This window comes from Penicillium psychrofluorescens, assembly GCF_964197705.1.
Source record: "Penicillium psychrofluorescens genome assembly, chromosome: 5".
NCBI lineage: Eukaryota > Fungi > Ascomycota > Eurotiomycetes > Eurotiales > Aspergillaceae > Penicillium > Penicillium psychrofluorescens.
In genome coordinates this window covers 1194656-1222587 of record NC_133443.1, presented here as the reverse complement: position 1 = coordinate 1222587, position 27932 = coordinate 1194656, and the positions used below count along the sequence as shown (strand labels likewise).

At 51.0% G+C, this 27932-nt stretch overlaps 12 protein-coding genes across 12 annotated transcripts; 4 read left to right on the top strand and 8 right to left on the bottom strand.

Moving 5' to 3' along the window:
* Positions 1–103: 103 nt before the first annotated feature.
* PFLUO_LOCUS7726 (uncharacterized protein) lies at positions 104–1561 on the bottom strand (the record flags this gene model as incomplete). Its single annotated transcript, XM_073785391.1, has 3 exons — positions 104–324; positions 378–977; positions 1027–1561. 3 exons carry the CDS (start codon positions 1559–1561, stop codon positions 104–106), a joined length of 1356 nt encoding a protein of 451 aa, XP_073641751.1.
* Positions 1562–2253: 692 nt separating this feature from the next.
* On the top strand, positions 2254–3403 carry PFLUO_LOCUS7725 (uncharacterized protein; the record flags this gene model as incomplete). Its single annotated transcript, XM_073785390.1, has 2 exons — positions 2254–2707; positions 2763–3403. 2 exons carry the CDS (start codon positions 2254–2256, stop codon positions 3401–3403), a joined length of 1095 nt encoding a protein of 364 aa, XP_073641750.1.
* Positions 3404–4451: 1048 nt separating this feature from the next.
* PFLUO_LOCUS7724 (uncharacterized protein) lies at positions 4452–5414 on the bottom strand (the record flags this gene model as incomplete). The annotated part of the gene is made up of 1 exon (XM_073785389.1): positions 4452–5414. One exon carries the CDS (start codon positions 5412–5414, stop codon positions 4452–4454), a length of 963 nt encoding a protein of 320 aa, XP_073641749.1.
* Positions 5415–10045: 4631 nt separating this feature from the next.
* Positions 10046–11968, bottom strand: PFLUO_LOCUS7723 (uncharacterized protein; the record flags this gene model as incomplete). Its single annotated transcript, XM_073785387.1, has 1 exon — positions 10046–11968. One exon carries the CDS (start codon positions 11966–11968, stop codon positions 10046–10048), a length of 1923 nt encoding a protein of 640 aa, XP_073641748.1.
* Positions 11969–12350: 382 nt separating this feature from the next.
* On the top strand, positions 12351–13928 carry PFLUO_LOCUS7722 (TOR complex subunit lst8; the record flags this gene model as incomplete). Its single annotated transcript, XM_073785386.1, has 4 exons — positions 12351–12534; positions 12612–12633; positions 12735–13230; positions 13281–13928. The coding sequence occupies 4 exons, from the start codon at positions 12351–12353 to the stop codon at positions 13926–13928; spliced, it is 1350 nt and encodes a 449-aa protein (XP_073641747.1).
* A 596-nt stretch (positions 13929–14524) lies between these two features.
* On the bottom strand, positions 14525–15195 carry PFLUO_LOCUS7721 (uncharacterized protein; the record flags this gene model as incomplete). Its single annotated transcript, XM_073785385.1, has 4 exons — positions 14525–14809; positions 14874–14948; positions 15025–15063; positions 15163–15195. The coding sequence occupies 4 exons, from the start codon at positions 15193–15195 to the stop codon at positions 14525–14527; spliced, it is 432 nt and encodes a 143-aa protein (XP_073641746.1).
* Positions 15196–15757: 562 nt separating this feature from the next.
* PFLUO_LOCUS7720 (uncharacterized protein) lies at positions 15758–16825 on the bottom strand (the record flags this gene model as incomplete). The annotated part of the gene is made up of 1 exon (XM_073785384.1): positions 15758–16825. The coding sequence occupies one exon, from the start codon at positions 16823–16825 to the stop codon at positions 15758–15760; it is 1068 nt and encodes a 355-aa protein (XP_073641745.1).
* Positions 16826–17302: 477 nt separating this feature from the next.
* On the bottom strand, positions 17303–18933 carry PFLUO_LOCUS7719 (uncharacterized protein; the record flags this gene model as incomplete). Its single annotated transcript, XM_073785383.1, has 4 exons — positions 17303–18034; positions 18086–18160; positions 18215–18816; positions 18870–18933. 4 exons carry the CDS (start codon positions 18931–18933, stop codon positions 17303–17305), a joined length of 1473 nt encoding a protein of 490 aa, XP_073641744.1.
* A 1166-nt stretch (positions 18934–20099) lies between these two features.
* Positions 20100–21419, top strand: PFLUO_LOCUS7718 (uncharacterized protein; the record flags this gene model as incomplete). Its single annotated transcript, XM_073785382.1, has 1 exon — positions 20100–21419. One exon carries the CDS (start codon positions 20100–20102, stop codon positions 21417–21419), a length of 1320 nt encoding a protein of 439 aa, XP_073641743.1.
* A 1390-nt stretch (positions 21420–22809) lies between these two features.
* Positions 22810–23821, top strand: PFLUO_LOCUS7717 (uncharacterized protein; the record flags this gene model as incomplete). Its single annotated transcript, XM_073785381.1, has 4 exons — positions 22810–23081; positions 23139–23359; positions 23409–23584; positions 23651–23821. The coding sequence occupies 4 exons, from the start codon at positions 22810–22812 to the stop codon at positions 23819–23821; spliced, it is 840 nt and encodes a 279-aa protein (XP_073641742.1).
* A 958-nt stretch (positions 23822–24779) lies between these two features.
* PFLUO_LOCUS7716 (uncharacterized protein) lies at positions 24780–26447 on the bottom strand (the record flags this gene model as incomplete). Its single annotated transcript, XM_073785380.1, has 4 exons — positions 24780–24851; positions 24920–25392; positions 25453–25813; positions 25872–26447. The coding sequence occupies 4 exons, from the start codon at positions 26445–26447 to the stop codon at positions 24780–24782; spliced, it is 1482 nt and encodes a 493-aa protein (XP_073641741.1).
* Positions 26448–26942: 495 nt separating this feature from the next.
* PFLUO_LOCUS7715 (uncharacterized protein) lies at positions 26943–27413 on the bottom strand (the record flags this gene model as incomplete). Its single annotated transcript, XM_073785379.1, has 2 exons — positions 26943–27264; positions 27319–27413. The coding sequence occupies 2 exons, from the start codon at positions 27411–27413 to the stop codon at positions 26943–26945; spliced, it is 417 nt and encodes a 138-aa protein (XP_073641740.1).
* Positions 27414–27932: the final 519 nt, after the last annotated feature.

Genomic DNA, 27932 nt, shown 5'->3' with positions numbered 1-27932 from the left:
GTTGTTGTTAATTGGATACGATAGAACGAAATCACGAATCCCAAGCGCCGTCATGCCGAAAAAAAAATAAGTCACAATATTATGTTCATCTAGGTCGTCTCATTTAAAACACACTCATCAGAAGCTGTACAGTTGCAACCACCACCAGCATGGACGTAATGCTGGCGACAGACACTCCTTGCGAAGCAGCAGATTTCATGCCGCAGCATTTGCGGTTATAGGTGACGTTGTTCATCTCGGCCGCGACTTCAAACACCGAGCCGTTGAAGTTACCATAGTTGTAGTAGTCCACCAGAAGGAAATTGGGCGGGCGGTTCCAATCCTCTGCGAAATGGGTTAGATGAAGTCATGTCGAAAAGGAATGAGGGAAAACTTACTGGTACAGTTCTCGGCCATCCAGCCCAGACTGCCGAATCCCGAGACGGCATTGGTCTCATCCATGTCGGCAAGATTGGGAATGAGCATGCTCAGACCGCCAAAGTTGAGCTCGAGGTTGAGATTGTGATTCGCCATGTACATGCGCTTCTCTGCATCCTCATGCGAAAGACCCGGGGGTCGCTGTTCCGTGCAGGGGAAGTTGCGGTTCGTCGGCGAAAAGGGCGTCTCCCACATCTGCGAGAACTCATCCATGAGCCACGGGTACTCCTTCGGCTTGGCTCCGTAGTCTAAGAAAAACACCGCGCGTTTGCCCGTGATGATCATCTCACTCAATGTCGGCCAGTCATCCAGACCCATGGGGATCTGAGGCGGAGTATAGATGTAGTTTTTCAGAGGCGAGGCCTCGATCACTTCGGTGATGTTGCCGGGAAGCACGTAATCGAAATTGCCCATGAGGAACGTGACTACATCGTAGGGGTTCTGGCTCAACCACATACCGACTGTTTCGAGATAGGCCGCCAGTGTGCCGACGTTGAGCAGGTCACAGTTGGTGTGGCAGAGATACATCGTGCCATTCTGCAGGTGGACTTGGAATTGCACTAAGGGGGGTTAACAAAATCGTCCATAGCTTATCTAGAACAAACTTACACATGCGGATGCCGTCGTCCAACTGCGATGTCACATCGTACATCTGATTAGCAGCCGCGTTGCCCTGACGCACGAACGGGCTGTTGTGCGCGGTGACCATGGTGATGTTGGAATACTTGCGATTACAGAACTCCGGGTAGTCGTTGCAGGGCCGGGTATTTTGCACTGGGGACGCCGACGGCGAGGACGACGCCGTCGCAGTAGCATTGGCCGTGCCATTGCCAAGAGTGGTTGTGCCGTGGCCGCCTACCAGGACGGTCACCCCGTCGGAGGTCTGAGTGACTACAGTGGCATTACCCGTAGCCGCGGTGGCGGTAGCATCTCCAGATAAGACGATGGAAGTGTCGTTGCTGACCATGATGGTCGACCCGTAGGTGATGTACTCCCCGGAGGGCACGGGAACGGAGGTCGGGGTCATCGTCACAACGCTGCCGTCCGAAGTAAACACCGACTCTGAGGAGGTGGTGGTGGTAGTGTCGTCGGCAGCCATGGCGACCCCCGCGAGGAGGGCCAGCACTAGTAATGGCAGTCGCATGGTGCCTGGGAGGAAGCGAGGGAGAGAAGCAGTCGCACGAGGAGGAAACACTGTCTGGTCTGCTGCCTGCGTTTTCTTGTTCGGCAACATGTTAGGCGTTAGGTAAGCGAATTCCGGGAGTTTGCCACGGTGGGGAGCCATTGGCCAATGAGCGAAGGGGTCAGGCACGGGGATGGCACAGGAACTGGCCTGGGATGCCCAAGGATAGCCAAAAATAGACCGGTAGAGACACCGAACCGAGCGTGTCGGGTACCTATCGCTACAACCAGAGCATCTGTCTCTCCTGTCCGACCAGTCGTAAGCAAACCCTCCAAGCCTCGTCCTGCAGGACTTATCACCGCCATGATGCTCCAGTGGGGCTCTCCTGCTAGTCTGCCGCAGCCACTGACGATCCTCACCTCTAGACGCGGATCCTTAACCGCTCTCATTCACCTGTCCGGGTCCGATCGCCGCCGATTTCACCATGCCAAACCGTCAACTAGGTAAGTCTCCTTGCTAATCACTCCATCCAGCCCTCCACCCATTCAACCAACGGAAAAAACAACACCAGTCCACGCGGGTCCGCTCCCAACTTTTCGTGGGTGCCTAACGTCATCCCGCTCGAGACCCTTGGGCACTCCCGGCTATCTTGTTTTTTCCTCTTTCATTCTCTTCTGACCATCCTCCACGTCCATCCTTCATCACCAACCATCATGGCCAACCCCAACGGGACCGATACTCCCGTGGCCAATGGCTCCAAACGCTCTCTCCCCTTCTTCCGCAGGTCATCCCCGGACCGGCCCATTGCTCGCCGGCGCGATGCCACTGTCCACTGGCACCGCGGCGTCCGGTCCTTCTTGTACCTAGTAGCCTGGGTCTTCCTGGTGCTGGTCGTGATTGCCAACATCGCCGACAAGCCTGTCCTCCGCAACACCTATTTCCTCTACCTCGACCTCTCCAACATCATCCCCGTCTCCGTGCCCAATGCCGTCCTGATCAATTCCATCGCCCGTACGATCGGGTTGCACGATTTCTACCAGGTCGGCTTGTGGAACTTCTGTGAGGGTTACGATAATGAGGGCATCACGCATTGCTCGAAGCCGCAGACGCTCTACTCGTTTAATCCGGTTAATATCTTGCTCAGTGAGCTGTTGGCCGGCGCAACAAGTATGTTTACTCGCCCTGCAAAGCTACCCGCAGAGAGACTAACGCAGCTATCTAGTTGCCCTGCCATCGAACATCTCCAAACCATTGCACCTGGCAAAGATCGCCTCCCAGTGGATGTTCGGCCTATTCCTCGCTGCGGCGGTGTTTACTTTTGTCATGATCTTCGTCAGCCCGCTGGCCGTCTCGTCGCGGCCTCCGCAGACCGTCAAAACCTGGGCCAAGGCCATGGAGGCCAATGGTGCGCCCATGGGCCCCCCGCCTCATCGCCGCCGCAGCTTCGTCCTCCTCCGTTCGCTGCCCTTCCTCATCCTGAGCTTTTTCACCGCCCTCTTCACGATCGTCGCCTCCGCCGTGGCGACAGTCATGTGGATCATCTTCGCCAACGTCTTTGCGAACGCAGACCCCAGTCTCAACATCAAGGCGCACGTCGGCACCCAGATGTTCGTGTTCATGTGGGTTGCCTCGGCGTTCAACTTCGTTGCCTTTATCGTGCAGTTCGGTTCCTGCTGCGCATCCTGTTGCGGCGGCCACAAGGCCCGGAAGCAGCTCAAGGCTCAGGGCGTGAATCTGCGCGAGAAGGGCTCTCCCTATCGTGAACCCAAGGAGCACTCCGAGCCCCACACTCCGGACCATCCTGAAACCGAAGGACCGTCTCGTGCCCCGGCCGACACGGAACCTCATGCCCTCTCTCCCTAATTGGATGGTGGGGTTGACCGTGTGCTATATCATCTTTCCTTGTTGGACAATTACATTTCAGCAGATACAAATTATGTGTGACGACCTCTCATCTTGCGCGTATAGAGCTTTGTGGTTTCACCTGTGATACATTCATCTTATAACTGGTAGATAGGAGGGCGGCGTTTTGGGGTTTCATTTGTTTTTGTTTCTCGTCATGGCTGCGGATTATCCGGTTGAGAAGCTGATGCAGATGTCTACGGCGTTGATGCGTGCCGTGCTCTGTACATACACATAGGATGATGTTTCGCGCCCTGTGACTTGCTCTTTCCATTTTAGTGCTCACCCCTCGCTCCCTGGGTAGAATTGAGCAGTCTATTCAATAAATCTTAATGGAAACTCCCTTTTTGCCTTCGATTCTTTCTGTCTGGTGCTGGCTCAGTCCTATGACTATTGTACACTGCCAATATCAGGTATACATTTTCGCGTGCCCTGCTATAAGCCTTACTGCTAGTGAATACGCCAAATCGGGACTAGTCCATATGTAAGATAGCTTGCCTCTCTGCATCCTAGTTCTTAGCATAATTATAATCAGCAATACATAGTTAGTTCTCCTGACCTGATCCAGTAGTAATTTTGTTTCCAACCCTTGAATAACGATAGACGAGTTTGAATGGTCACGAGGTATTCTAGATCCCTAGGATGAGACCAGTCCCATCACTTAATAGTATCTACTCGTACTCATAGGTGGTGCCGATCGATATTAATAAGATGAACTCTAATTTCGCTAGAACAGTAGTCTATTCAATCGGCTAGGTAGTGCAATTGAAGTTGACTATAGCCCGCCGTCTAGGGTTCGGATACTCGTCTTACTCAGAGGCTTCGTGGTACTTGTGGGAGCACGCTACGAAATCATCACAAAGTCCTTCTCCGTCAAAGACTAGCTACACTTATCCCAAACAGTTGTTTTGTTATAGCAAGATAAGATTCAATAATACTATGGTCAAGCTCAAGACAAAATTACATAAATAGAACAAAACATTCAAAAGCGAAAACGATATCCTTGATTTCAATCTTGATCAATATCCTTTGAACCGCTGGACACACCCTCACTAACGCTCCGTCTGCTCACTGAGGGTGTGAGTTGAAGTTTATCGAGCGCTGATAATAGGCCATCTGGATGCAGCTCGATCTCATCAACACCGAAGGACTTGGTGGTCGGCGTGGCAGACTTGAATTTTGAAGCTGGCAGCAGTGTGATCTGGGAATCCTGGCCTCCTCCTTTCTTTTTTGGAGTAGGGCCTGCAGATTTCCGACGGCGGGTTGGCTTGTAACCGAGATAGCTTCTTAAAGCGGGAAGAGGTAGGTTTTCCTTAGCATTTGTCGTCAATCTACCTGTTTTGCCGTATGGATTGGATCGAACGAAGTGTGTCCATTTCTCCAAACTTCTCAACAGAGTTTCCTTGTCGACATCAAGCAGCTCTCGGTGAAAGACCATGCACTTTTGACAACCCTCTTTCAGCTTATACTGCTTGTTGGAGAACTCTTTCAGCAATAGTTGTTCCACCTGATAGGGGTGAGGGATTTTTTCCGTCGTCGCGATCACTTTCAGCGTGCCGTAACAGTTTTTGTGAACTTTGATGCGAGACTCAGGGGCCTTCTTGGTAAAGCCAACTTTGAATTTCCCCGGTAGGTTAGAAAAACATAGAATGTAGATATACCCGTTGTCGTCAGAGCTGCGCGTAACACCTCGCTCCAAAAAAAGCGTGACCTCTTTGGCCACTTCATCTTCTTTAAGGGTGAGTGTGCGGCGTATAGCCGCAATTGAAATCGATGATTGACTAGAAAGGGTTGAAACACCCTCTTCCGCCTCGGATGCGTTTTTCTCTCCGTCGGATTCACACGACCAGAACACGCTCCCGTCTCCGTCTTCTTCACTTTCTTCCTTGGTAATTGTATCACCAGTCTCAGAGCCATAGTATTCCGCCAACTTGGAAATTATGGAAGTCCTGCTTGCATTGAACTCATCCATCCACTGTTCTAAGGCTTGAGAGTTGTGCTTCTGGTGGTTTGGGCAAATGTGGAAAATGGCGAGCGCCTGGAAGACCTCAAACTGGGGAGATTCCCGAGTGCATCCGCCAGAAGGTATAGTGAGGATGTCACGATGATGCTCAATGAGTGATCTAGCAAGACTGGATTTTTTCGGGCTGATAGGGCGCGTGCATGGGCTTTTTTTATTCCTCACAAGGTATGCGCATTTTAAAGAAGGAGGGTCGCCATGGGTCCAGTCTACCAGCTCTGCCAAAGTGCAAACGATTGACACGGAAGGCATCCTATTCAAAAAATACCGTTTCACCCGGATAGAGGGTTTCTTCCCTTCAAAACAAGATTGAATAAAATAGATATATTATGAATAGAAGCCCCTCTTGTGAGGGACAAAAGCCATTCACGAGCCTGTGGAGGTGTTGAGATTCGGGATAACTGTTCGGACTCCTGGGATATTTGCTCGGTTTTAAATCAGTGGCCCCCCAAATCCAGGGGCTGTGCATTTAGGAAACAGCACCCCTCATCAAACAACGCCGCTTCATGCACGGTATAAGGAGGGAAATGGGCTCATAATGTCCGCGTGAACGACTTTGCAGGGGTTTGGGACAGGGGATATCAAGCTATACTGTAGATAGTGACATTCCCGTGTGGCAGTTGCATGGGAAATGTGGGGATTACGGGATCGCGAGGTCTCTGATTCGTGTATCAAAAGCTAGCTAAGATGAGCGCTTGTACGGTAGAAATGGCGATGGAGGAAGGTGCATGCAGTGGTTCGGCGTTTAGACATGGGTTCTCAGCCGCTATTGCAAAGGTACGTTTCAGGCACTCGGGGGCCAAGCCACGCTGAAAAATTCCACTTGTTCAAATTCTGTATAGGAGATGAGATGGAGCATGACTCGAGTGCTATTCTAGTTCTAGCATATATTACCCCGTCATCTTTTGGCTCGAGGTTGCCCGGGATCATAATAACGAAGTTTTTCTACTTCGTACTAGGAGTGAAGTTTCACAATGCTTTGTGCCAATCTTAATCGAGCGATAGCAAATGCCAACAGAAGTGATCAAAGGAGTGAAAAAGCAGCAGATATCCCAATAGCAGTAACAAATTGTAAAGAACAGAATAACTACTTGTCAAGGTAGAAACCTGTCAGTCAGGTGAAGAAGAAGACTTCTCGAAACGGCACCCAAAAGGTACAGTATGATCTTAGGGCTCCTTAGCAATAACCATTATATTAGACGCCTTGTCTATTACTATTAATTATTCTAACACAATGTACAGTATCTTTGCGAAGATATATAAAGAGCGTACGTAGCATATTTAATGAAGGAGGCTGTATGTATTGGACAGTTAGAATATGACGTCCAAATCAACAGAGGACGAAAGGATATACTCTTGCTACAAACTGGCCAGAGTATAGTCGTGCTCGAAATCGCCTTGACCAGTATACACTGAGAAACTCTTTGAAATCAAATTGCATCCAACGTAACAAACTCGATTATATATGAGCGATGTACATGATTTTCTAAGCGCGTCCTTTGGGGATTCGCTGCTGTTGACTCCGCCACTATATCCCACTATATCTTCGAAGGAGAATCATTCGAATCCTCCGTGTGCACCATCTGACTTTTTGCCGCAATGATCATCTCCTCAAGCTTTCTCTCGGCTAGATTGCGGCTATGTGTGAAAAGCTCTACTAAGAAATTAGGGCTTATACTCTCCTTGATCACAATGCATTAGGGACGGCCCTAGATAAGCGACCGAAGAGTAAGGAATCGCTCGCATCGAGAATGATAGGAATCTCACCTCATGCTATTTCTATGGTAGTTGATACTTATCAAGGGTTTCGGGTAAGATATATCTAGTAGCAACCTGATTCCTAATTAGCTGAAGGTGTCTACGATGAGTTCCCCGAACATACTGATTTCTATAGATAGGCTAATTTAGCATCCTCTTTTTTCTTCTCCTTTCTTTTAATGTCTTCTAAGTTCGGCTATCTGACAGACATCGTCTCTTACTCCTATAGAAAGCTCGTAGCTTACGCTTATCTTTGGCTTTCTCCTATTCGGCTCTTAGCGGTGCCTATGTTTCCGCGATAAGAGCCTAGAGCGCATTATTCTAATTTAGGAGCAATTCTTCCTATGCTTTGTCTATCGTAGTAGTCTACCAAATTTCGTTCGCTTAGAAACATTAGTCCTTAAGTTAGTCGAGTGACTCTTCTCCCACTCTGAGTACTTACATCTTAAGGGTTTCCACGTGCTGTTTAGAGAAAAGAGGGGATTAAATGGGTAGAGGGCATAGGCCGATCATAGAACCCCCGCCTTCTAGCTTAAATCTTGCGGCTCGTCTAGGCTACCGCCTGTTGGGGAGACATGTCTATCTTGTTGGTTCTATGCCTTCCGCTGATTGGCTAGAGGGGGATTCCGACGATCCGAGTCGCTATCGCCTAGAGAGCCTTGCAGGTTCGTAGCTTTATGACGGGGGTTTCCGTAGATTTTCTTGATTTCTACGTTGACGTTATGGTCTATGTTGGAGGCAAGAATTGCGTTATGCTTTGCGTAGGCTGGAAGCCTCCCTCCAAATTTCTTGTAAGATGAGACGGTGAATAGAACCGACCTAATTCTATGTGTTGAACGTACAAAGTGAGTCCAAAAACAAAAACATATAACTCGTAGAGGGGATGCATGCTGGGCACCCGGAGGGGGAAAGTTGAAGCCATGAGAAGGAGAACTGAAGTCGTCCAGAAGATCATCAAGTTACCCGGCACTAGGCAGCTCCCCACATGGTTTGCAGATCCACTATACAATTCATAGAATTCCACCAATGTTTTACGCTTGGTATAATTTTCCGTTGGGGTACGTATAGTACATAGCGCATTTTTATTTCGCTCTCAATTAACACAGCCAGCTCAATAAATGATCCGCGCTAACGCCTTGGCAAGGAAAGAGTTTCTCGGTGTATATTGGTCAAGGCGGTTTCGAGCACGACTGTAGCCGGCCTCAAATCCAGATCCGGACAGTCCATGGGATTAGCATAAAACACTCCCCCAAGGCTTTCAATAACCCTACAACGCTCTTCCATACTAAACGCGTTCTTAATTCTCCCGACGCCCTTCCAATTGGCCTCCCTTCTCGTAGTGCTTAAAACCCAAATCCCTCCCTTCTCATCGCCATCACTACCCGCCCACCCCACGATAACAACCTTTTCATCGGGATCGGGACCCAAAGGATCGATGAAATGTCTCCTCACATACTCATCTTCGCTACTCCACCACATAGCACCCAGCTTGCGCATCTCTTCACAGTGCCTATCCTCTAGCGCCGCATCCTCAGAGCTGTTAGCCGGAGTGAACCGGTCTAGATGGAGGAAATCGAGTTCGACACCGTCACATTCGTCGAGTATATAAATCCCCCCAGAGCTGGGCCAGCCGCGGACCGTGGCTCCAGACTGGATACCAAAGGCAGTACGGGGCTCGGAGGTCGAGGGCGGTGTTATGCAGGGAATGTGTTCTTGTGAATCTTCTGGGTCCGCGGGGGTTCTTGATAGGAAACTGGGGAGATCCATGGATATAAAGAGCCAGTTTGCGAGAAAGAGAGAGGCGATGATAGAGAATATTATGGAGATGATCATTCTGTACTTACTTATAGGAGGCCGAAGAGAGGAAGTTGCCAGAGGCGGGGTGACGAGGGGGAGGGCGCAGAATGTATAGTTAGGTGTAGGGCTGCTAGATAACCAGCCGCCACTTTTGCTTAGCAATTACAATAATGGCTTCCCTTGGGCATATTCGAGGCCACATTTGACAGTTATTTCAGATCCATAATAATCCAGGGGCAACCGCACAGCTACTATAGCTGGCTCGATGATCGGCTTACCGGCACACTCGCTTATCTGATGTTACCATTATATATCGCCGTCTCGGTAGGCTCACCGAACTAAACAAGTATTTTTATACATGGCCCCCGGAAATTTCGGGCCACATCTAACTGGGTGCCGAGCGCGCCGATCGCGCAAGACGATCGGACAAGGCTAGCAGGCTCGTGTGGCTCGCTTGCCAGGGTCCACAGATTGCCCACGTTTGTAGCCCTTGTGTCAATGGCGACGTGACTATAACGGACGTATTAGGCGCAAATGCTAGTCCGAAATGTCGCCGGTATATCAAGCCCCGTTTCCCGGCCCAGGGTTAAACCAACAAAGAGTCGATCGTACCAAATCTATTATAGTGCGGCGCAGTTGCATGCTTTAGTGTTTTCTTTGCCTAATTTCCTATAGATGAGTCGATGAGCAGTCCGGCTCTAACGTTGAGATACCGCGTCTTGGAAGTTCAAACCGTCTCTCATACAAAAAAATCTTAACCAAACTATGAAAAAAAAGAAAAAAAAAAAAGGAAATTTCGGCCTGTCTGCCTAGTCTGAAGGATCATATGTACCTTGGTAAAAAGAGGCCAAGGCAAACATTACTAGCTGGTAGCTGCGAACATCAAAGGAAGAGACTCTTATTCACCCCTCGCAATACAGCCAGTCAGCCCAAAAAGAAAGATAAACATCACCTTTTTTTCGTAGCAACCCCGATCCACAAGCTCTCCACGTTAAAACATCGTTATTCGGTGGTACAGGACGTTCGGCTCAGTCTTCACGCCTCATCTCCTCCTCGAGAAGACGGCAAATCTCCTCATCGGACAGGTTGACCTTAGCACCGCCATAAATATCATTCGTAGCAACATCGGTATCCTTGGGGTAAGCATTAGCCTGGGTGAAGATGGGGGAAGCCTCCGTGGCATTGGGACCAGGCTGGGAAGAACTGTTGACAAACCGGGTGAGATCAGTCGCATTGATGACCGTGGCATTGGGAGCCGCGGGGCAATTGGCGGTTTTGGAAGAAGGGCTCTTGGAGGAATTAGCGAGGGTGGCAATGGCCGCATCGTCAGACGACCAGAAGGGGCTGCCGAGTTCCTTGCGAATCGCATTCTGGGTACCATGGAGGGCTTGCTGAGTGCTGATGTCCGTGTCGTCGTCGTTGAGTGCGGCGACGGCGTTCTTCGGTTCAGCCGTCTTCTTCTTCATGTTCGTTTCGCGAGTGATCGTCTCCGAGGTGGACTCCTGCTGCTGTAACCACTTGAAGTCCTTTTTTCTGAACGACCGGCGGAATTCGGTAATCTCGTTAACAGGGGCCGTGGCTGGGGCCGAAGCCGGGGATTGGGTCATCAAAGCACTCACGGGACTCTCGTTAGAGTCGCTGGTCAAGTCGACGAGAACAGTGGCTTGGGGGGTCACGGGAGTAGCGGGTGCGGGAGCCGGGGCCTGCTGGACGCGGCCAGTCTGGGGAATACCGGACAGAGACGAAGATATGGTGGCTCCATTCGAAACGGGGGCGGCAAACGTCTGCAAGGTAGGAGGGCTCTCAGCAGTCGGAGAAGCTTGAGTCGAGGACACCGAAATCGTGGCGGGAAGCTGCGCACTGCCCATCCGGCGCAAGGGTTGATGGTCACCCGGCAGAGACTCGGGGGTGATCTGGCGGACATGGTTGAGCAGACGGTGGAAGTCGGTAAGTAGTTCATTGAATTTCAGCCCCAGATCCTCGTACTGCTTCTTGGATTGCTCTAGTTCTTCGTTCTTCTCTCTGAGCTTGCGCTGAGTGGTCGAAAGAGTGCGCCGAGCGGTAGCAAGCTTTCCCTCAAGAATCTTGTGCGCAGGCTGCCCAGTGCCTTCATCGAGTGCCATCAATTTCTGTAGAGTTTTCTTGTACATATCACGCTCCGATGTGATTTCGCTCAGGCGGCGACTGAGGTTCATGAGGTGACCGTGCAGATTTCCCGGATTGACTGTAATGACCTTGGGGTGTTGAGCGGGAGCTGAAGGAAAGTATCCAGTGTTCGTGTACGGCGTAGCATGATTGACCTTCAGACCTGCGCGGTGGATCACCTCGTTGGTGTTGTGGTTCGTGATGTCCTGCTGGCCAACGGCAAACTTGTTTTTGGCCTTGCAGCTCGCAGGGGCAGTAGGGTAGGGAAAGCTCTGCAGCGCATGGGACGAAACATTGCTGACGGGGGGATTAAACGCATTGTTGGGCATAGTCGCAAGCTGCGAAGTCTGGCCCCGGAGAGGAGTGGTCGGGAGGCTGTTGTTGCAAGCGTTGGGATTGGCAGTCGCGTCATGACCAAAAGCAGCGGGATCGCCAGAGCCACCGTCAAGGGCCGCAGGTTCGCAGAAGAGAGCATCGATGTTGTTGAGGCTAGGGGAAACATTCACGGTCTGCTGCTGGTCGACTTCGATGTGCTGCTTCTTCAGGGCAGAAGGGGTCGAGTCAGCAGAAAAGGCGTCGTCGCTGTTACGCTTCTTGGGGCCCTGAAAGCCATCAAAGGCCCAGTCGGTATCCTCAAGGGCCCCAAAGTCAATGGCAACGTCGAATTCGAAGTTGGGATCAAAGGTGTTGACCTGCTGGCCAGCCTGAAGATTTGACAGCTGCTGCGATCCGGGGGAGAGTGTAAGCCCCAGATCAGTAGCGGGGTTGCCAGAAAGCTGAAACTGAGAAAACTCACGAGCATCCATGTTTGCATCCAGGAGAAAGAAAGGGAAGCAGGGAAACGAGGATCCAGGAGTGGTGGAAGGGTGGGAGGAAGAGCTAGGAGAGAAGACTCGACAAAGGCATGGAGCTCAGTAGAGCTAGACGGTTGGGGAGGGCATGGCAGTGAATACCAGTGCTATTGTTGTTATTGTCGGCGTTCATATGGATAAGGCCATTCACCGTTTCCCCTATTGACACAGCCCTATTGAGGGAGTGCAGTGAATGACCATCGTCACGACGACTCATCGTGTTTATCATCTTTTGTTTTTCTGCCGGCACTTTTGTTTTTCTCCGCCTCACACTTTCCCTCTTCCATCCCACCGCCTTTCTTCCCCTATCACGTGCCATTCCACCGCCTCTATCACGATGGCAGAAAGCGCGCCCGCTTCCTTCCTCTTTCTCCAGGACTTGAAGACTGACAGCTCCCCTCTCGAGTCTGACTGTGCTGTTGCTTCCTCCAGCGCTGACAGTGACGAGCTTCGTCCGAATATCTCTCGTCCTGTACCTCTTCTCAGCACTCGGTCCAAAATGAGCGTTATCCTCTGCACTGGTAAGTCAAACTTGATAGCCATACCGTCCCCCCCACATTCCTTGGAGGCGAAGGCTAATGGCTGTTGCGCACTGCAGCGGGGTATGATCATACCATTCGGTAAGCAGACTACCCAAATGTTTTCCACGCGCTGCAAGAGAAGCTCCTGCGTCTCTTGGAGAGATCAGAACTGGCGCTGACCTTGTTTCCCGTTCGATCAGCTTCTGGGAGGCCCTGTCCGGTATCTGCTCGCGTACTATCCAGCACCCGGACTCCCAGGTCAACCGTCTTTGCATCACCCCTGACAAGCGCTACCTGGCCGCCGCCGGTCATAACAATGTCAAGCTGTATGATATCAAATCCACCAACCCCAACCCTGTGATGACCTTCGACGGTCACACCAACAATATCACTGGAGTTGCCTTCCACTGCGAGGGCAAGTGGATGGTCACCAGCTCCGAGGATGGTACTGTCAAGGTCTGGGATACTCGCACCGGCAGTCTCCAGCGCAACTACGTCCATCGGGCTGCGGTCAACGATGTGGTCATCCATCCCAACCAGGGCGAGCTCATTAGCGGTGACCGTGCCGGTATGGTCCGTGTCTGGGACCTCGGCGAAAGTGTCTGCACCCACCAGCTGATCCCGGAGGACGACACGTCTGTGCACTCTGTGAGCGTGGCCAGTGATGGATCTCTGCTCTGCGCGGGAAACAAGAAGGTATGATTTCTCCTATGTTATAATCCAGATGGGCTGACAATTGTTTGCAGGGCAATGTCTACATCTGGCGTATGGTTCAGACCGAGGAGGCCACTCGCATTATTCCCATCTGCACTTTCCAGGCCCACAAGGACTACCTGACTCGCGTCCTCCTGTCTCCCGATGTTAAGCACCTAGCGACCTGCTCCGCTGACCACACTGCCAAGGTCTGGAACCTCGACCCCGAGTATGGCCCTGCCAAGACTGCCATCGCGGATTGGGAGACGAAGAAGGCCCAGGGTGCCACGGCGGAGAACAACGGGTCTGATGCTGCGTCGACCGTGTCCAAGCCCGAAAACCAGCCTCGCGACCTCCTGCGCATCTTCGACACCCCGATCCAGGACCGTGATCTGCTCCGCATTAGTAATGACACCATTCCTCGCGAGGAATCGCCGCAGGCGACCTTCACTGCTCAGCCGGACGGTCCGCCCATGGATCCCGCCAACGGTACTCTGTTCCTCGAGACCACCCTGGCGAACCACCAGCGCTGGGTCTGGGACTGCGCTTTCTCGGCGGACTCTGCGTACCTTGTCACAGTGTCGAGCGATCACTACGCCCGTCTGTGGGAGCTCAGCTCCGGCCAGATTATCCGCCAGTACAGCGGTCACCACCGTGGTGCAGTCTGCGTCGCGTTGAACGACTACTCCGAGCCTCGCTAAGGGCCCATTCAATCCTCGGTTTTTTGGCGTTTCTGTGTCATGGATATCTCTAGCCCAGCGTACTTTTGTTTCTTTTTCGATTCCTTGCACATATCATTCAAGCATGGCGTTTGGAGAGGTTGCTTGATCTTTCAAAGCGGGATTTCGGATTTTCTGTCACGGAGTCTTTTCTACGGACTTTCAAATAGGGCTTCTAGATAGAAGCAGCGAGATACCTATCATCTGAATGATGATTTTACTTTGACTACGACTTCACTCTGTATTCAGCTAGTGTAGACCGTAGGTCTTGAAAACTACTAGGTAGCCTCGCCTTAATTCCCACCAGACTTGATCCTTGTACCCATTTCATGGTACTCTTCTCTATGCTCACGTCTACCAACTATTCGGCCCTGGTCGATGCCAGTAGGAGCTAACACTTCACTTGCAAAACCAATATGAATCATATGACATCGAATGAAAATTAAATCTCAACGCATCAGAAAATAGCTGTGTCCACAGCGTAACCAAGTACAAGAAATAGAGAGAAAGAGAAAACGCGCAGTATTTCCAAGTCTCGCTTTTAGAACACAAACAAAGAAACGAGCTCTCCAGATTGTTTAGCTCACAGCGAACCAAGTCACGCTAACCACGACATCCAGCCCGCGCGCCTCTGCACCGGGATACTTGAAAGTCCACATGCCGTCACGGTTGACATCCCAGAATGCGCCAGAGGCAGAGTGCATGCCGCGCTTGCCGGCGTTGCTGAGCGCGCCATCCGCCGCGGCGGTCTTGTCAATCACACCCTGCTGCACAATGGTGCTGTTCACAGTGAAGCGGTAAGGAGCTGGAGCAGATGCGTCGGAGGGGGCGGTCGCGGTGATGAGGGCTTTGAGGACGGTGTTCTATGGATAGTGGCCTTTGTGTTAGACGGCTTTATAATAGCTGGGTTGCGGGACGGCGACATACGATGATCTTCGAGTTCCAGTCGGCGACATTGACGTGGTCGTATCCCTGGGCACCGTTCAGCGTGGCATCACAGGCCTAGATTAGAGGATTGTGGTTTAGCGGAGTTGATCGCAGAGGGAAATACCAGGTCCAGTCGGGACGAAAGACCTACCTGGGTGGTGATTTTGGTAAGGTCCGCGATCGGGATGGGCTAGAGCAGGGAACATGCATGTTAGTGGACAAGATATTCTTTGGTTTGGCATCTTGGATTCACACGCAGAAAATCGAGCGATCGGAGGGGCAGTCATACCGACGACGCGGGAGAGGTGGCCTCGACAGCCATTGTGGTGATATCTTGGGTCAGAAGCAAGCTTGAAGTAGGATTCAAAGGTCAGCACCGCGCATAGAAGAATTGAGACAGCCGCGCCCGGGAGTATCCTAGTGATAGACCAGGATACAAGCGGCAGGATACGCGCTGATTGCGGGGAGAATGTGTTTGTTGGTGAATGAGGCACAAGGTGCCAATCAGAGAGAGTTTGAGGCAGGTCAGAGTCTCTTACCGCTGGTGATCTCTGTCGGTGAATCGGAGGAGAGTAGCGGGGAGAGTGGGAGGCGTGGCTTGTTGTGGTTGAAACCCGCATCATCACAGCGGGCGTCGCGGGCGTCGATTGGGATTAGCGTGGACGTTATTACTAATGCACTCTATACCGGGGGCAATAAAGTGGGCAACCAATTTACTATGATCTTCTTACTAAATTGTGGTTCTGGCTGTGAGCATTATTACTGACTCTGTACGCAGATTGGTCGATTAATTCACAATATATAACTAACCAATTCACAGAACTAGACCAAACTGAATGTACATCTTGCGCATCTACATGACCCATATATGAATCTCACCGGCATTAAACAGCATTGGGCTCCTTCAACGTCAACGTTCCTGGCTGCTCCAGCATAATCAATGGCCCTGCGACCACACTGTCTTCAGTCGGGGCATCAGGCTGATCCGCAATTGCTGCAATAATAATACTCGTCGAGTCAAACTGCCTCGGAATAGTCGAGGTATTGTCCACCGGGTTGAACGGCACGCTAATGACATCCACACCATGGTAAAACACAGCATAGTATTTCTGCGACCGTTCAAATGAGGGTTGATTGGTTGCATCAGAAAACACAAACTGGATCTTTGACCCCGGACGACCAGTGGTTGAATTTTTGCTGAATGCCATCTGCGGCAGGTTCTGGCGCGGACTGGGATACACCGGGTTCTGGGCCGGACAGCTGCCGGGCAGGACAAAGGCATTGGTGGAGTCCAAGATCTGGTTGGCGTATGGGTAGATGGTGTCGGCGGGACCGGAGAAGGGACTGACGTTCCATACGTCGATCAGTGACCAGACATTGTGGCGGGTTTCCACCTCGGCAATTGCCACCAGGGCAGACTTGGACATGTCGATTTTGGCTTCGCGGACCAGGCCAGTCAGGAAGGCCATGCTAGAGACTTCGATATACACCTGCAGCGCCAGGAAGATTTCGGTGCTGTTGCCCATGCCGAAGTCATACCGGCAGGGTCCTGGCTTCAGGGAGTAGTCTGAGATTTGGTCTTGAAAGATGCGAACATGGCCGGCCTCGTTGTCGCGCAGTTCGGTGATGCGCTGGTAAGTGGAGTTTGGAAGCCCCAGCTTAACAAAGTCGGCAGTAGAGAAGGTCTCCACGGCTTCTTGGTAGAAGGAATAGATGATCCATTCGGCGCTCAGCAGGTTTTGAAAAAGGAGATCATCCGACTGCGGTGCACCATGCTTGGTTGCTGGGATGACTCTGGTGTACTCGGGGTTTAGAGGTGTCTTCTTCCCACCATAGTTGACGAAGAGAGGCGACTCTCCAGGTACTGCGTCCTTGCCTGGGTTTGAGGCTGGAAGAGCAAGTGAGGGAAGAATAAGTGCTAAACTGGCAATGATGGATGTAGAAAGATGCATGTTGATACCGAAGTAAGAAAGATAAAAGGAATTGAACTGAGTGGGAGGGAAAAAACTTGAGATTTTTGAACTCTTATATATTTCGCAATATAGGCAGCACTTTTCGGCCTTACTTCAGAAGAATCCTCGCACCGCGAGCCTTCGAGGCTATACATTTACCGCAACGATCTGAACCGTGGGTTGATTTGTTAAGCCTCTTTGTGCTAAACTGCTTTTGGCTGATTCTGCGAGCTGATATCAACACGCTAGCCTTATCTAGCCTAGTGCAATCTCAAGCTCCAGGGGCCGCCTGAGAACGGAAGGATTTGCGGCTCGCGCAATGCTCTAAATGTGGAAATTGCAATGGAAAATTATGGAATGCCGGATGTACGACGTGGAAATTTCGTCATGGGAGGATTTCGTTCATATTGAGATAGAAATACAGCGATCCAAAGATCTATGACATACATTAATAAAATAATCAGTAGCCAGACTCGTTTATGGTCTGGGCATATTCTCCCGCCGACTCATCTCGAATCCATGCGTGTCTGCAATCCAAGCCATGATTTTCTCCAGCCACAGGGCCTCCGCCGAGTTAGGGACCAGATTCCGATACGCTACATTGAGCGGGAATAGGAGCATAAACGCCCCGGAGCTGCGCCGAAGGTCATGGAGTTGGTAATCTGCCATCCTGCAAATCTCAAGAGTGGTGTCCATTCTACTTCCCTGCGTCGGAAGGAGAGGATCGCTCATAAGTGGCGCAAAAGAAGGTTCCATGCTTATTTTGAACAACTCACACATACTTTGCAGAATCAACAGCAATGCATCGTAAAAGCTCAGCTCGGTGGCACGGAGAGGATCATGGAACCAAATGACTGTCTGGAATGGACTGGGAGGTAGTTGCTTAGAACCCGGGGAGTCGGCATTGTTTGGAACCGTGAGATATGTTGCATCTGGGAATTCATCCTGCCAGGCCCATCGCCAGTCGTAGAGGGCATCCATCGTGGATAATATTTTTGTGCAGAGTTCCGCTGTGAATCGTGCGTGACCGGGTGTCGTTGGGTCCAAGGCCCGATCACAATCCTCCAGAATACCGGGGATATCACATAGAATATCAATGAGGCGATCTGTCGGCGTCTTTGCATCTAGGCCTTTCTCGGCCCATGGGATTGTTTTCCATGCTGGATCTTCCAGAAAACAACGTTTGCGATCAACAAGATGCCCAATAGACTATGAAACAATTAGAAAAACGACTTCCAGAGTCGCGTGATTGGATCTTACTATGCTTGTTCTGACAGTGGGGAGCAATGAAAACGCAACGCCAGATTGGTGACGATGCGGGCCTCTCAATGCTATCTGTCCAGAATATTAAAATCTGCTGGGAACCTAAAATGTATGAGTGGCACCTACAAGCCGCGACAAGCCCTTGTAATGCTGCAGCCAAGCCCAGGGTTGTGTAAAGGTAACCAATTCATAAATCCCAAGACAGACGACCGCGACGATTACCTCCGACTCTAAGACTTGGTCGGAATCCTGTAGCTGTCCGCGCAGACTTCGCAGAGCCTTCGAGTACGAGTCTGCGCCCTTGCGCAAGAGATCTGGATGGCCATGGACCTTTCCAAAGTAAGAAGTCGCCAAAGCACGTACTGAAGCCATGGGAAGACCTCCCGGATCCTCGGGATGGCGGAAAAGCACCGATATCCATGACGCCGAGTACGACGACGAGTCATCCTCATGCCAACTGAAAAGTCTGTGGATGAGGTGAGATGTGAAAATACTATCCTCATCCCAGGGAGGATTGGTCATCAACGGGGCTTGGACTTCGCGACCCGGCTCCCCGGGGCTGTCACCATCTGCGTTGGCAATCAACCTTGTTTTCTTCACAGGCCCCTTCGTTGGGGGTTCATTGCGAGTCAAGCGAGCTGTTAAATCCACAAACTCGTGATACCTGACATAGCCCTCGCATTCGAAGCCAGACTTTCTGCAGCGTTCGCAACCCGGCCTCCCTTCATCTGCAATGGGTCAGTCGTTGCGCCAAGGTGAAGAGCGTTGAATATTGACGCACCGCATTTGACTTTGCGCCGCCGACAGGTTCGACAGCCCTTGCTTCGGCCACCGATGCCCACCATTATTAAAACATATCAAGCAGATGTGACAGTGAGTGACGAGAGAACTTGGGGTCGGAATCTCGGTCACAGCAAAGTGGGTCCGGCTGCCTAAAATGGTCTTAGAATGGTTGGCGGAATTGGACAGCGGTCGGTAGATTGAGTTTGGCGTGTGTGGCGACGCTTGCTGTACAACAATGCCAATCAATGCATTACATGCTTTTGTTTCCTACTCTATGAATATATGAAATGGGCCTTAAAGAGGGGGTCACTGCGCTAGCATCTCCGACTCGGTGCCCCGCTCAGCCCGTCCGGCATGCCGAGGTGGACATCACCATAAAATGGCTTCCCGGAAGATTACTCGCCCAGGATAGAGTCCGGTCAAACGGCTTCACTTATCATGTCTTAACACCGCGGTGGAAGGACAATTCTGATCGCGACCCTTAAGTTCAACCTTAGGGATAGACACCACTGGCTCAGTAAATGAAGAAGTAATCTGGTTGTGAAAGGGAGTTGCTCCAGTGAAAAGCGAATCCTCTATATCACGCGGAAACTGCGCGTGGAATGTTAAATGCACCAATAGGCCTGATATCATTGTAATATATTCTAAACCGAGTCAAATTGTGGCGATTGCTTTGAATTTCCTATTACATCCCGCCGATCTCAGAAACAGTTACGTCCAGGAAGTTTGAGCCACCCCACCTCCACCCTGATGACTTATATAATATCTCTTTTCCAAAAGTACCTAACCAATGGTAATGAATGTGGGGGGCACTGCGGTGTTACACAGTATGGCGGCAAATACTTGCAAGAGATAATGACGCGCGGTGGGTCAACTCCACCCTCAAGGCGGAATGATTTCGGCTATTGAGCCGCTACGACTTCAATCGCCGAATGCGAGGAAAAATTATAGAGAACTCTAGCAAGTCAAGCTTTTTGAGCCCCTTTTCGGTACTCATTTGCCTCAAAGTGGTAGTGGGCAGTCCACACCTATTGCCGACGTGGAGGGAATGATGCAATGTCGCTCCCTGACCGATTAGGATCGTCAGAGCTCGGGCAGAGTCCGACTATATTCTGACTCCTGTGCTATGGGTATTTAAATGGCGTGGTTGTAGATTCTGGATTTTGAAAACCCCATCTGTTACTCGGAAGACAACTGCCAACTCGAACGATCTTTCCATTCCTCCATCATGATTCTATGGCCTCTCGTGACATTGGCCAGTGTGGTCACCAGTCACGTTGTCCGTGAAGGTAACACCTGCACTCTGTATCCTGAGGCTCTCAGACACAACGGCACGGGCATCGACGATTCGCCATCCATCCACCGAGCATTTAAGCTGTGCGGCAAGGGTGGCAATGTCATCTTCACCGATAACACCTTCCACATCAACTCAGCCCTGAATACCACCAATTTGGCCAACTGTGACGTTTCTGTTCGTGGAGAGCTTCGCTTCTCGGATGACATTGCCTACTGGCGCAACAACTCTTACTCGGTTGTCTTGCAGGACCAAGTGACCGCCTGGTTATTCGGAGGCAAAGACGTCAATGTGCATTTTGATGGCGGTTGGTACAATGGCCAGGGACAGGCTTGGTACACAGAAAACCGCAACACTAGCAACCAGCCCGGCAGACCTATCAGCATGACCTTCTACAACTCGACCAACCTCTTTGTCGATGGTCTGACTATTATCCAGCCGCAGTTCTGGGCAACATTTGTCTGGCAAAGCCAGAATGTCTCTCTTACAAACCTCGTTGTCAATGCTACTAGCAATGACCAATGGGGCACTATGAACACGGACGGTTATGACTCGTGGAACAGTGATACGTTGCTCGTTGAAAACGCATATATCACCAATGGCGATGACTGCGTGGCAGCCAAGGGAAATACAACGAATCTCCTCGTCCGAAACGTCACCTGCAACCATAGCACTGGCATGACCATTGGTTCTGTTGGACAAAATCCTAAGAAGCCAGACTATGTTCAAAACGTCACGTTCGAAGACGTTCGATGCTTGGGCTGTACCGATGGAGCCTACATCAAGACCTGGCAGGGAACCTATACTTCGAGCTCTTCGAATTTGAATGGCGACTCTGGCGGTGGTGGACACGGCCTCATCAAGAACATCACCTTCCGTGACTTCGAGATGACCAATGTGGCACTACCAATCCAGCTTTCTCAGTGCATCTACACCGAGTCTACCAGCAAGTCCTGCAACACATCCAAGATGCAGATCGAAGATGTGACCTGGGCTAATATCAAGGGCACATCGCGATACAATGTTGCTGCCTCCATCTACTGCTCCGATCTGCACCCTTGCCCCAACATCAACTTCGAAAACATTGATATCCGCTCCGTCAACAGCACCTTGGGCCTGCCGATGTACAACACGACACTGCAGCATGAGGTTTATCAGTGCAAGAACGTTATTGGCCAAAAGAGCTCTGGGATTCCCTGCAATCATGTTGCTCCGGACAACTACCCTCAGAGTCCGCTTGGCAATATTCATTAAGCCGAGGAATGGAGAAGTCTGGTCTCTCAGCATGAATCGTCTGCTTAACTGCTTAGATTTACTTGTTATTGGTCATAGAAAGGGGCTACATGGAGTATATAAAATAGATCGTGGTTTCTTCATGTATTCTGAGCTTATAGAACAATTGATACAATCTCAAGGGGCCGAATGACAACGTTAAATATAACTAGGGTAAAGTGTGGCAACGGGACAACCCACAACGTTCTTGTCTCGAATCCTGGAGGATACGAGTGACGGTTATCTGATACGCGTCGGGGTCTTTTTTTCCCTGGTGGTCACAAGCTCCGGGGTATTGAGGCTTGGTTTGGTGTGGGGGATGCCACCTACCACCTGCCTAAAGGAGCGCAGGCCTCGGACGCGGCGTATCCGAGATGTGCTGCATTGCTGCTTGGCTCCATGCGGTATGTAGTGGGCTGTGGATGCCGAGCCACACGGGTCGGCTACGGGCAAAAGGGGGGCCCCTTCTTGGCGTACATCGCCGGCTTGTGCACCAGTTATTGCCGATAAAATTGAAAGCAAGTGACTGAAGAGGTGCTGGAATAATGCCAATGCATGGATTTATAAGGGTTATAAATCGTGCCCAGCTTTTTCCAGTCCAAGTTACTGGTCCAAGAAGACAACTAGACCTGCATGGCTTTACACCGTGCAAGGAGTTCCCCCTCGGAGAACGCGGAATTGGTCCGTGCCTTGAAATCGTCATCCACCAAAGCCAACAACTGAGGCGGATCACGCGGTCGAAGTAATAATCGCCCCTCACCGGTTCACTGTTTTCTTGGGTAGCCACATAACCAACAACACGAAGATGGGGGGCGTAGGCATCATGCAATAATGGGTGGAGTTCCAAATCTGCTGCGTCCCCGCATGCAGAGACCCAGACGCCGGACGAGAAAACGAGTTGGAGACTGGTTGAAAACCGGGGAAAGCTTCCCAATTATACTTTTCGTGGCGCCACGCAACGCAAATGGCGCTGTCTGGGCGTGGCAGATCGTGGGATTCTTATATGCCGTGCGAGTTGTGTGCAGACGACGGAGCCAAACCCCGGGGCATACAGCCGACTATTGCTAAATCCCCGGGGGGTACTCCGCACACTATTCGCCGCAGTGGAGCCGCTGAACTCTGCACGGGGTTTACGTCCGCGAATGGAAGGACCCAATTGCACTGTAAGGTACCTCCTATGTTTGGATCCCCAACAAATCTTGACCTGTTCGGGAATGGCCTATGGAGTAACTCCGGGGTAGCCGGGGGGAGAGGCCTCCCCAGATCGCAGACAAAATAAAATATAAATCCCCCCGGGGGACGGGATGATCTCACTACACCCCAGATTTCACCTCTACACGGGCAGGCAGTTTAATTCAACCCATACCTCACCATGTCGGACGACAGCATCAATGAGAAGCAAGACCCTTCCACGACGGAGATGCTCCGTCGCATCCAAACGGGCGAGAGTGTACTGCTTCCCATCCCGCGCGATGCGTTTGAGAAGCTCTACCTGAGTCCCAAGACGCCTACAGCGGGAAATCTAGCCCGCACCTTCGGTAACCCGACTCCCATCTGCTTGATGGGTTTCTTGCTGGCCGCGACCCCGGCCTCGATGGCTGTGATGGGCTGGCGAGGCTCTGGCGGCAATGGTGGTGCCATCTTGTAGGCTATATCCATGAGTTGAGGGATTGGAAGGTCGCCGCTAACGCAAGATGGTAGACCTGTTTATATTTTCTTCGGAGGGATGGTGCAGGTCATTGGCGCCGTCGGAGAGTGGATTCTTGGGAATACTTTCTCGTCCGCTCTCTTCTTTACATATGGCACCTTCTGGATTGTCCAAGGAACCACACTCATACCTGATTTCGGCACCGGCACCCAATACTCGCCCACCGGCAATGATCTGGAGGGTATGAAGACAGCCGAATATAGCGCCACAATCGGTTCGTGACACGCCTACTCTTTCTATGCGTTCTTGACTAATTTCGCTAGGCCTCTACTACGTTATTCTCTCCGTTGTCACCTTCGTCTACCTCATCTGCTCAATCCGCACCAACGCTGCTCTTTTCCTTGCCCTGTTCCTACTCGTCATCGCATTCGCTCTGTATGCAGGCATGTACTTCCAGATTGCGCTCGGAAATGCTGCGCAAGCAGCGACATTGCAGAAGGTATGTTATTGCGCTCTACTTCCTTTGGCTTTATCGGTATTATGTGCTAAGATACTTCACCCATAGTGTGCCGGAGCATTCAACTTTGCACTTTGCCTACCGATCTGGCATATCTTCGTAGCCCAAATTCTCGAGGCTGTCGACTTCCCAATCTCACTGCCGGTCGGTGACCTAAGTACCTTTGTGCTTGGCAAGAGTCAGAAGGCGAAGAAACGCGAGATTGAGGGTGGGAGGTGATTTAATTCTGCTTATCGGAAAACAATGAACTATTTGAAATGGTTAGCAGCTCAGAATATACGCCCTGCTAGTTGTTATGTCATGCTCAACTCAGCTGCTCTTTTTATGCTAGGACTTTCTACTAATCCACAAATCTGCGAATGTCTTGGTTTCATCGTAATATACGCGAGCCCATTCATGCATGGGGGTTTCCTGTGTCCTTCGGCTACCCTTCCCTTCGAGAACCCAACAGCAGTGTTCCGGGCTTGGGCTTTTGAGCAGGGAAAAGCCCAGATCCATGTTGATCCGTGCTGGTTCTGCATGAAGGCGGCGATCCTATCTTCAGTGCCACGATTGATTAAATCAGCCTTGGTGATGATTCCAACAGTATGCTCTCCCTCCTTGTCAAAAGATCGAGCTTGTCGAATTGTTGGTTGGGTTTCGGTGTCGCTACTTGCTGTAAAACGGCACGAATAATGGTGTGAGACTCCTGGAAATAGTGGTTCACGAGGCTGCGGACAAGTTCAACAGATTCGTCGTCTTCAGAACCTCCAATCAGCCCTGGCAGATCGACGATGGGAAGACGAAGCCAGTAATTCGACCCGCAACATTTTCGCCACAGAAGCTGGTGCGATATCATTGTCCGAATAGCTCTTGAGACCCAGTCGCTTGGATACATGCTCAACGTACCCCGTCGTGCGTCAGCACTGCAGATGTTGTCAACTTGCCTTGCAAAACATCAGATTAGTCTTGTTCTTGTTCTCAGTCTTATTGTTTGGCTACTAGATGGAATGCAGCATGAAGTCTTTTCTTCATTCGAGTTTGTATGTAGCGATCAACATATGCCTGCTCTACAAGCTGGGGTGAGGGCCACCCGCCTGTCTGCACTAATAATCTCTTAAGGGAGATTGCCTCGGTTCCAGCAATCCACGACACGGACAGGACGTACAAGCCATTTGAACCACCCAGAAATTGGCGCTCATTCAAAGGATCCTCCCGTAATCCAACGGACCATCATATCCTGTGCAACATCAGGCCGATTTTGAGGAAGCTGTCAAAGTATTAGTTATCATCAACCATATCATTAATTTCCAGCATAAGCAACTGGAGGGGACGTACGAAATGACCCGCATCATTAACAGTCACAATCGCAAACCGGGACGGAATCTTAGCACCATCCTTGGTGAAAATGCTGACTTCTTTCATTGTCCCAACAGTCTCAATGCTCCCCGTTGCTGCAACGGCCGCAGACCACGGACGCAGCGCCTTGGAGGTAAATTCAACCTGGCCTTTCCAGCGCAGCGAATCCGCCCATCGCAAATTTCCGGCTGTGTTACAGGCAAGATCGAGGTTACCTTGATACGCCATGTAATGCACCTGATTGTCGAGTAAATAGGCGACATGGTCGGACGCGGAGGCCATCAAATCCGAGGAGGTCTCAAATGCGTGAGAAACGGCCTCAGAAGTGACCAGATATTTCTTGATTTGTTTCGGGGGAGATAGCGCTTCCCAAATGACTGGGCTGTTGAGGTACTTCTCGATGCGTGCAGCTTCGATGTAGCACAAGTTATCGATTTCACAAGGCGCCGTGACTGTTGCCTACCTGTCAGCTCGACGCGACACTACTCATGATACTGGGGTTGTTGACTTACTATCGTATCGGTTACGTCCGCCGCCATAAGACTCATCGTCGTACCACCGGATAACACCATCCCAGCAGACAGAAAGTGCAGCATTGCATATGGCGGGATCGGGATTGCGCTCACAGATCTCGGCAACCTCCTGGCATCGAGGCATATTGGCAGCCATGATGTCACATCTCGTGCTGTTGAAGATGGGCTCAGCCACGCCCGGGTTGGTCGTGCACAGTGTTTCCCAGTAGCCGAAAGCCGAGTATTTCGGCGACATGTAGCCATTGCCTACTAGGCACGACTTTAGGGGTACCTGAGGCTGGTAGAGATAGCGCTTGTTCTGGCGCACGATTTCGCTGCCGAGATACGGGACGTATTTGCCCTGAGATAGATTAGTACCACGTGGTATGCATAGACTACAGGGGAAAGCGAGCTCGTACTGCAAACGATTCGCCACTAAGGTGGAACGGGACATTCTGCTTGTCAGGGAAAACCTCCGTGATGAAAAGCTGCAGGAACCTATGCATATCTTCGGCAGCTTCCTGTGAGTTATGCGGGATATCGTATCCCTCATCGGTATAAGAAAAGCCAACATCGACAGGCTGGTCCACAAAGAGCAGCGACGTATTCTGCGACCAGCCGTAGGGATTGTAGTAGGTGCCATTACCATGCTCATTAATCAAACACGGACCGACCTCCTCAAACAGACCGATCATACTCGAGCCGCCCGGCCCACCAGTCATCCAGAGAGTCAATGGGTCGTTGGCGGGATCATTCCGGCTCTCGAAGTACCAGAAAAAGAGATGATGAGGGCCAACATCGAGCCAGCCAGTGTATTGTGCTGAGCCGGCGGCGCAGATGGATTCATTCTGCTGCCTGATGCGGATGGAGTGATCTGGCGAATGAGTGCTCCTGTAGACGCGGAAGTCGTCAGACGACTGAGGCTCGGCGCGCAGCACCTCCTGGGAGAAGGCAGTGCTGAGGCCAAAGAGTGCGGCGCAGTAGAGGAGCAGCATTGTTACTCTCGTCGTTTTCGTCGAAAGCTGAGAAATTCGCAACAGGTGATGTTGACGAAGTTGTAGCCTCGCCAGCTGATATGGCGCTAACAATCCCCGCCCTAGTCCATTCGGAGTACTTTTCGGAGTCCGAAGGTTAGTCGATTGGTCTTGACTGCATTGATAAGTGACAAATTTGCTCCACCATAGGTCTAGATCTAGGTAACGGATGCACAGTGATTTATTTCCATTGCAAGCTGTCGCCCATCAATAGTAATCGTTGGATTGTTGCTATGCAGCTACGGTTTGCTGCCAACTTCGCTTTCCGCCGACCGATAGTATCGACAGCATCATTTTCGCAGGAAGATATATGACATGTCAAGAGGCTTTCTCTCCCCCGAGGACAGTTTAACTGTGGTGATAAATGGAGCTGCCTAAATTCCGAAGTAATAAAATACATGCAGCCTAGCTGTATACCGGCACATCCGCCATCCTGATCCGGGAAGCAGAATACAATCATCTCCTTCCTTTCCAAAGGGCCTTCACATCCTTCTTGACCCCCTTGAATAGGCCCTTGACCTCCGCCTTAAGTGCTTTTCGGTCTTCTTTAGGCCACTCCCCATTCTGCTTCGCGGCCCTGATCTCCCGGGCATGGCTTGTGAGTAGGGTCGAGATGTTCTCTACCGTGCACTTGGTGCACTTCCCCTCATCGGAGAGATCATTCAATGCCGATGACAAGGCAGATATGATCTCTTTTGCCTCTGGCTTTTGTAATTCGCGATCGAGAAGCGGAGACTGGCTTGGTCCGTGAGCCGAGCAGGGCGCCTTCGGGCTTGTACTAATCGGTCAGTTATTAGCTGGTCCGGATAAGACAGAAAGATCAAAGGCTCACTGCTCTCGCTCTTGTGTTTCAACCTTCTCGCGCTCGACTGAGTCGATGGAGATGTAGGAAGGGGCCTTGGAGCCGTCGGTCTTGATCTGTGTCATTATCTCGGTTTCGAAAATTGGAGAGTGGCTGGATAGGATATTCTGCGAATGACAGTGTCTGAGGCAAGTGCTTGTGATTTAGTTGGTCCGCAATATGTGGTTGTGCTCCCTGGTATTTATATCTCGCAGCCCGTATAGATCAAGACAAGTCCGATAAGCCCGAGTACTGTTCGCCCGAACCGAGCGCAATGGGAGCCTAGTTGGGGGGCCTAGTTGGGGGGATCATTGCTAAGTTAAGCGACTCCGAGCGAAATGTCCGACCGAGCTCGGGGTTTCTTCTACTCTCCATACTCGCCTCCGAGTCGGACAGGATGCCAACGACGCAGTTCGGGCCGGGGGCCAGTAATAATCGTATGTTGGATGTTGACATTTCCTCCACTTCGTAGTTAATAGTTAGATAATCCTAATGATTCAACAATTTATCCATCTTAACCCAACTATTTCGGTTGATTATGCTAAAATTAATAGAAGACGCCCTTGGAGATTTGATTCAACTGCAAGACGCGACTACTAGGGCAA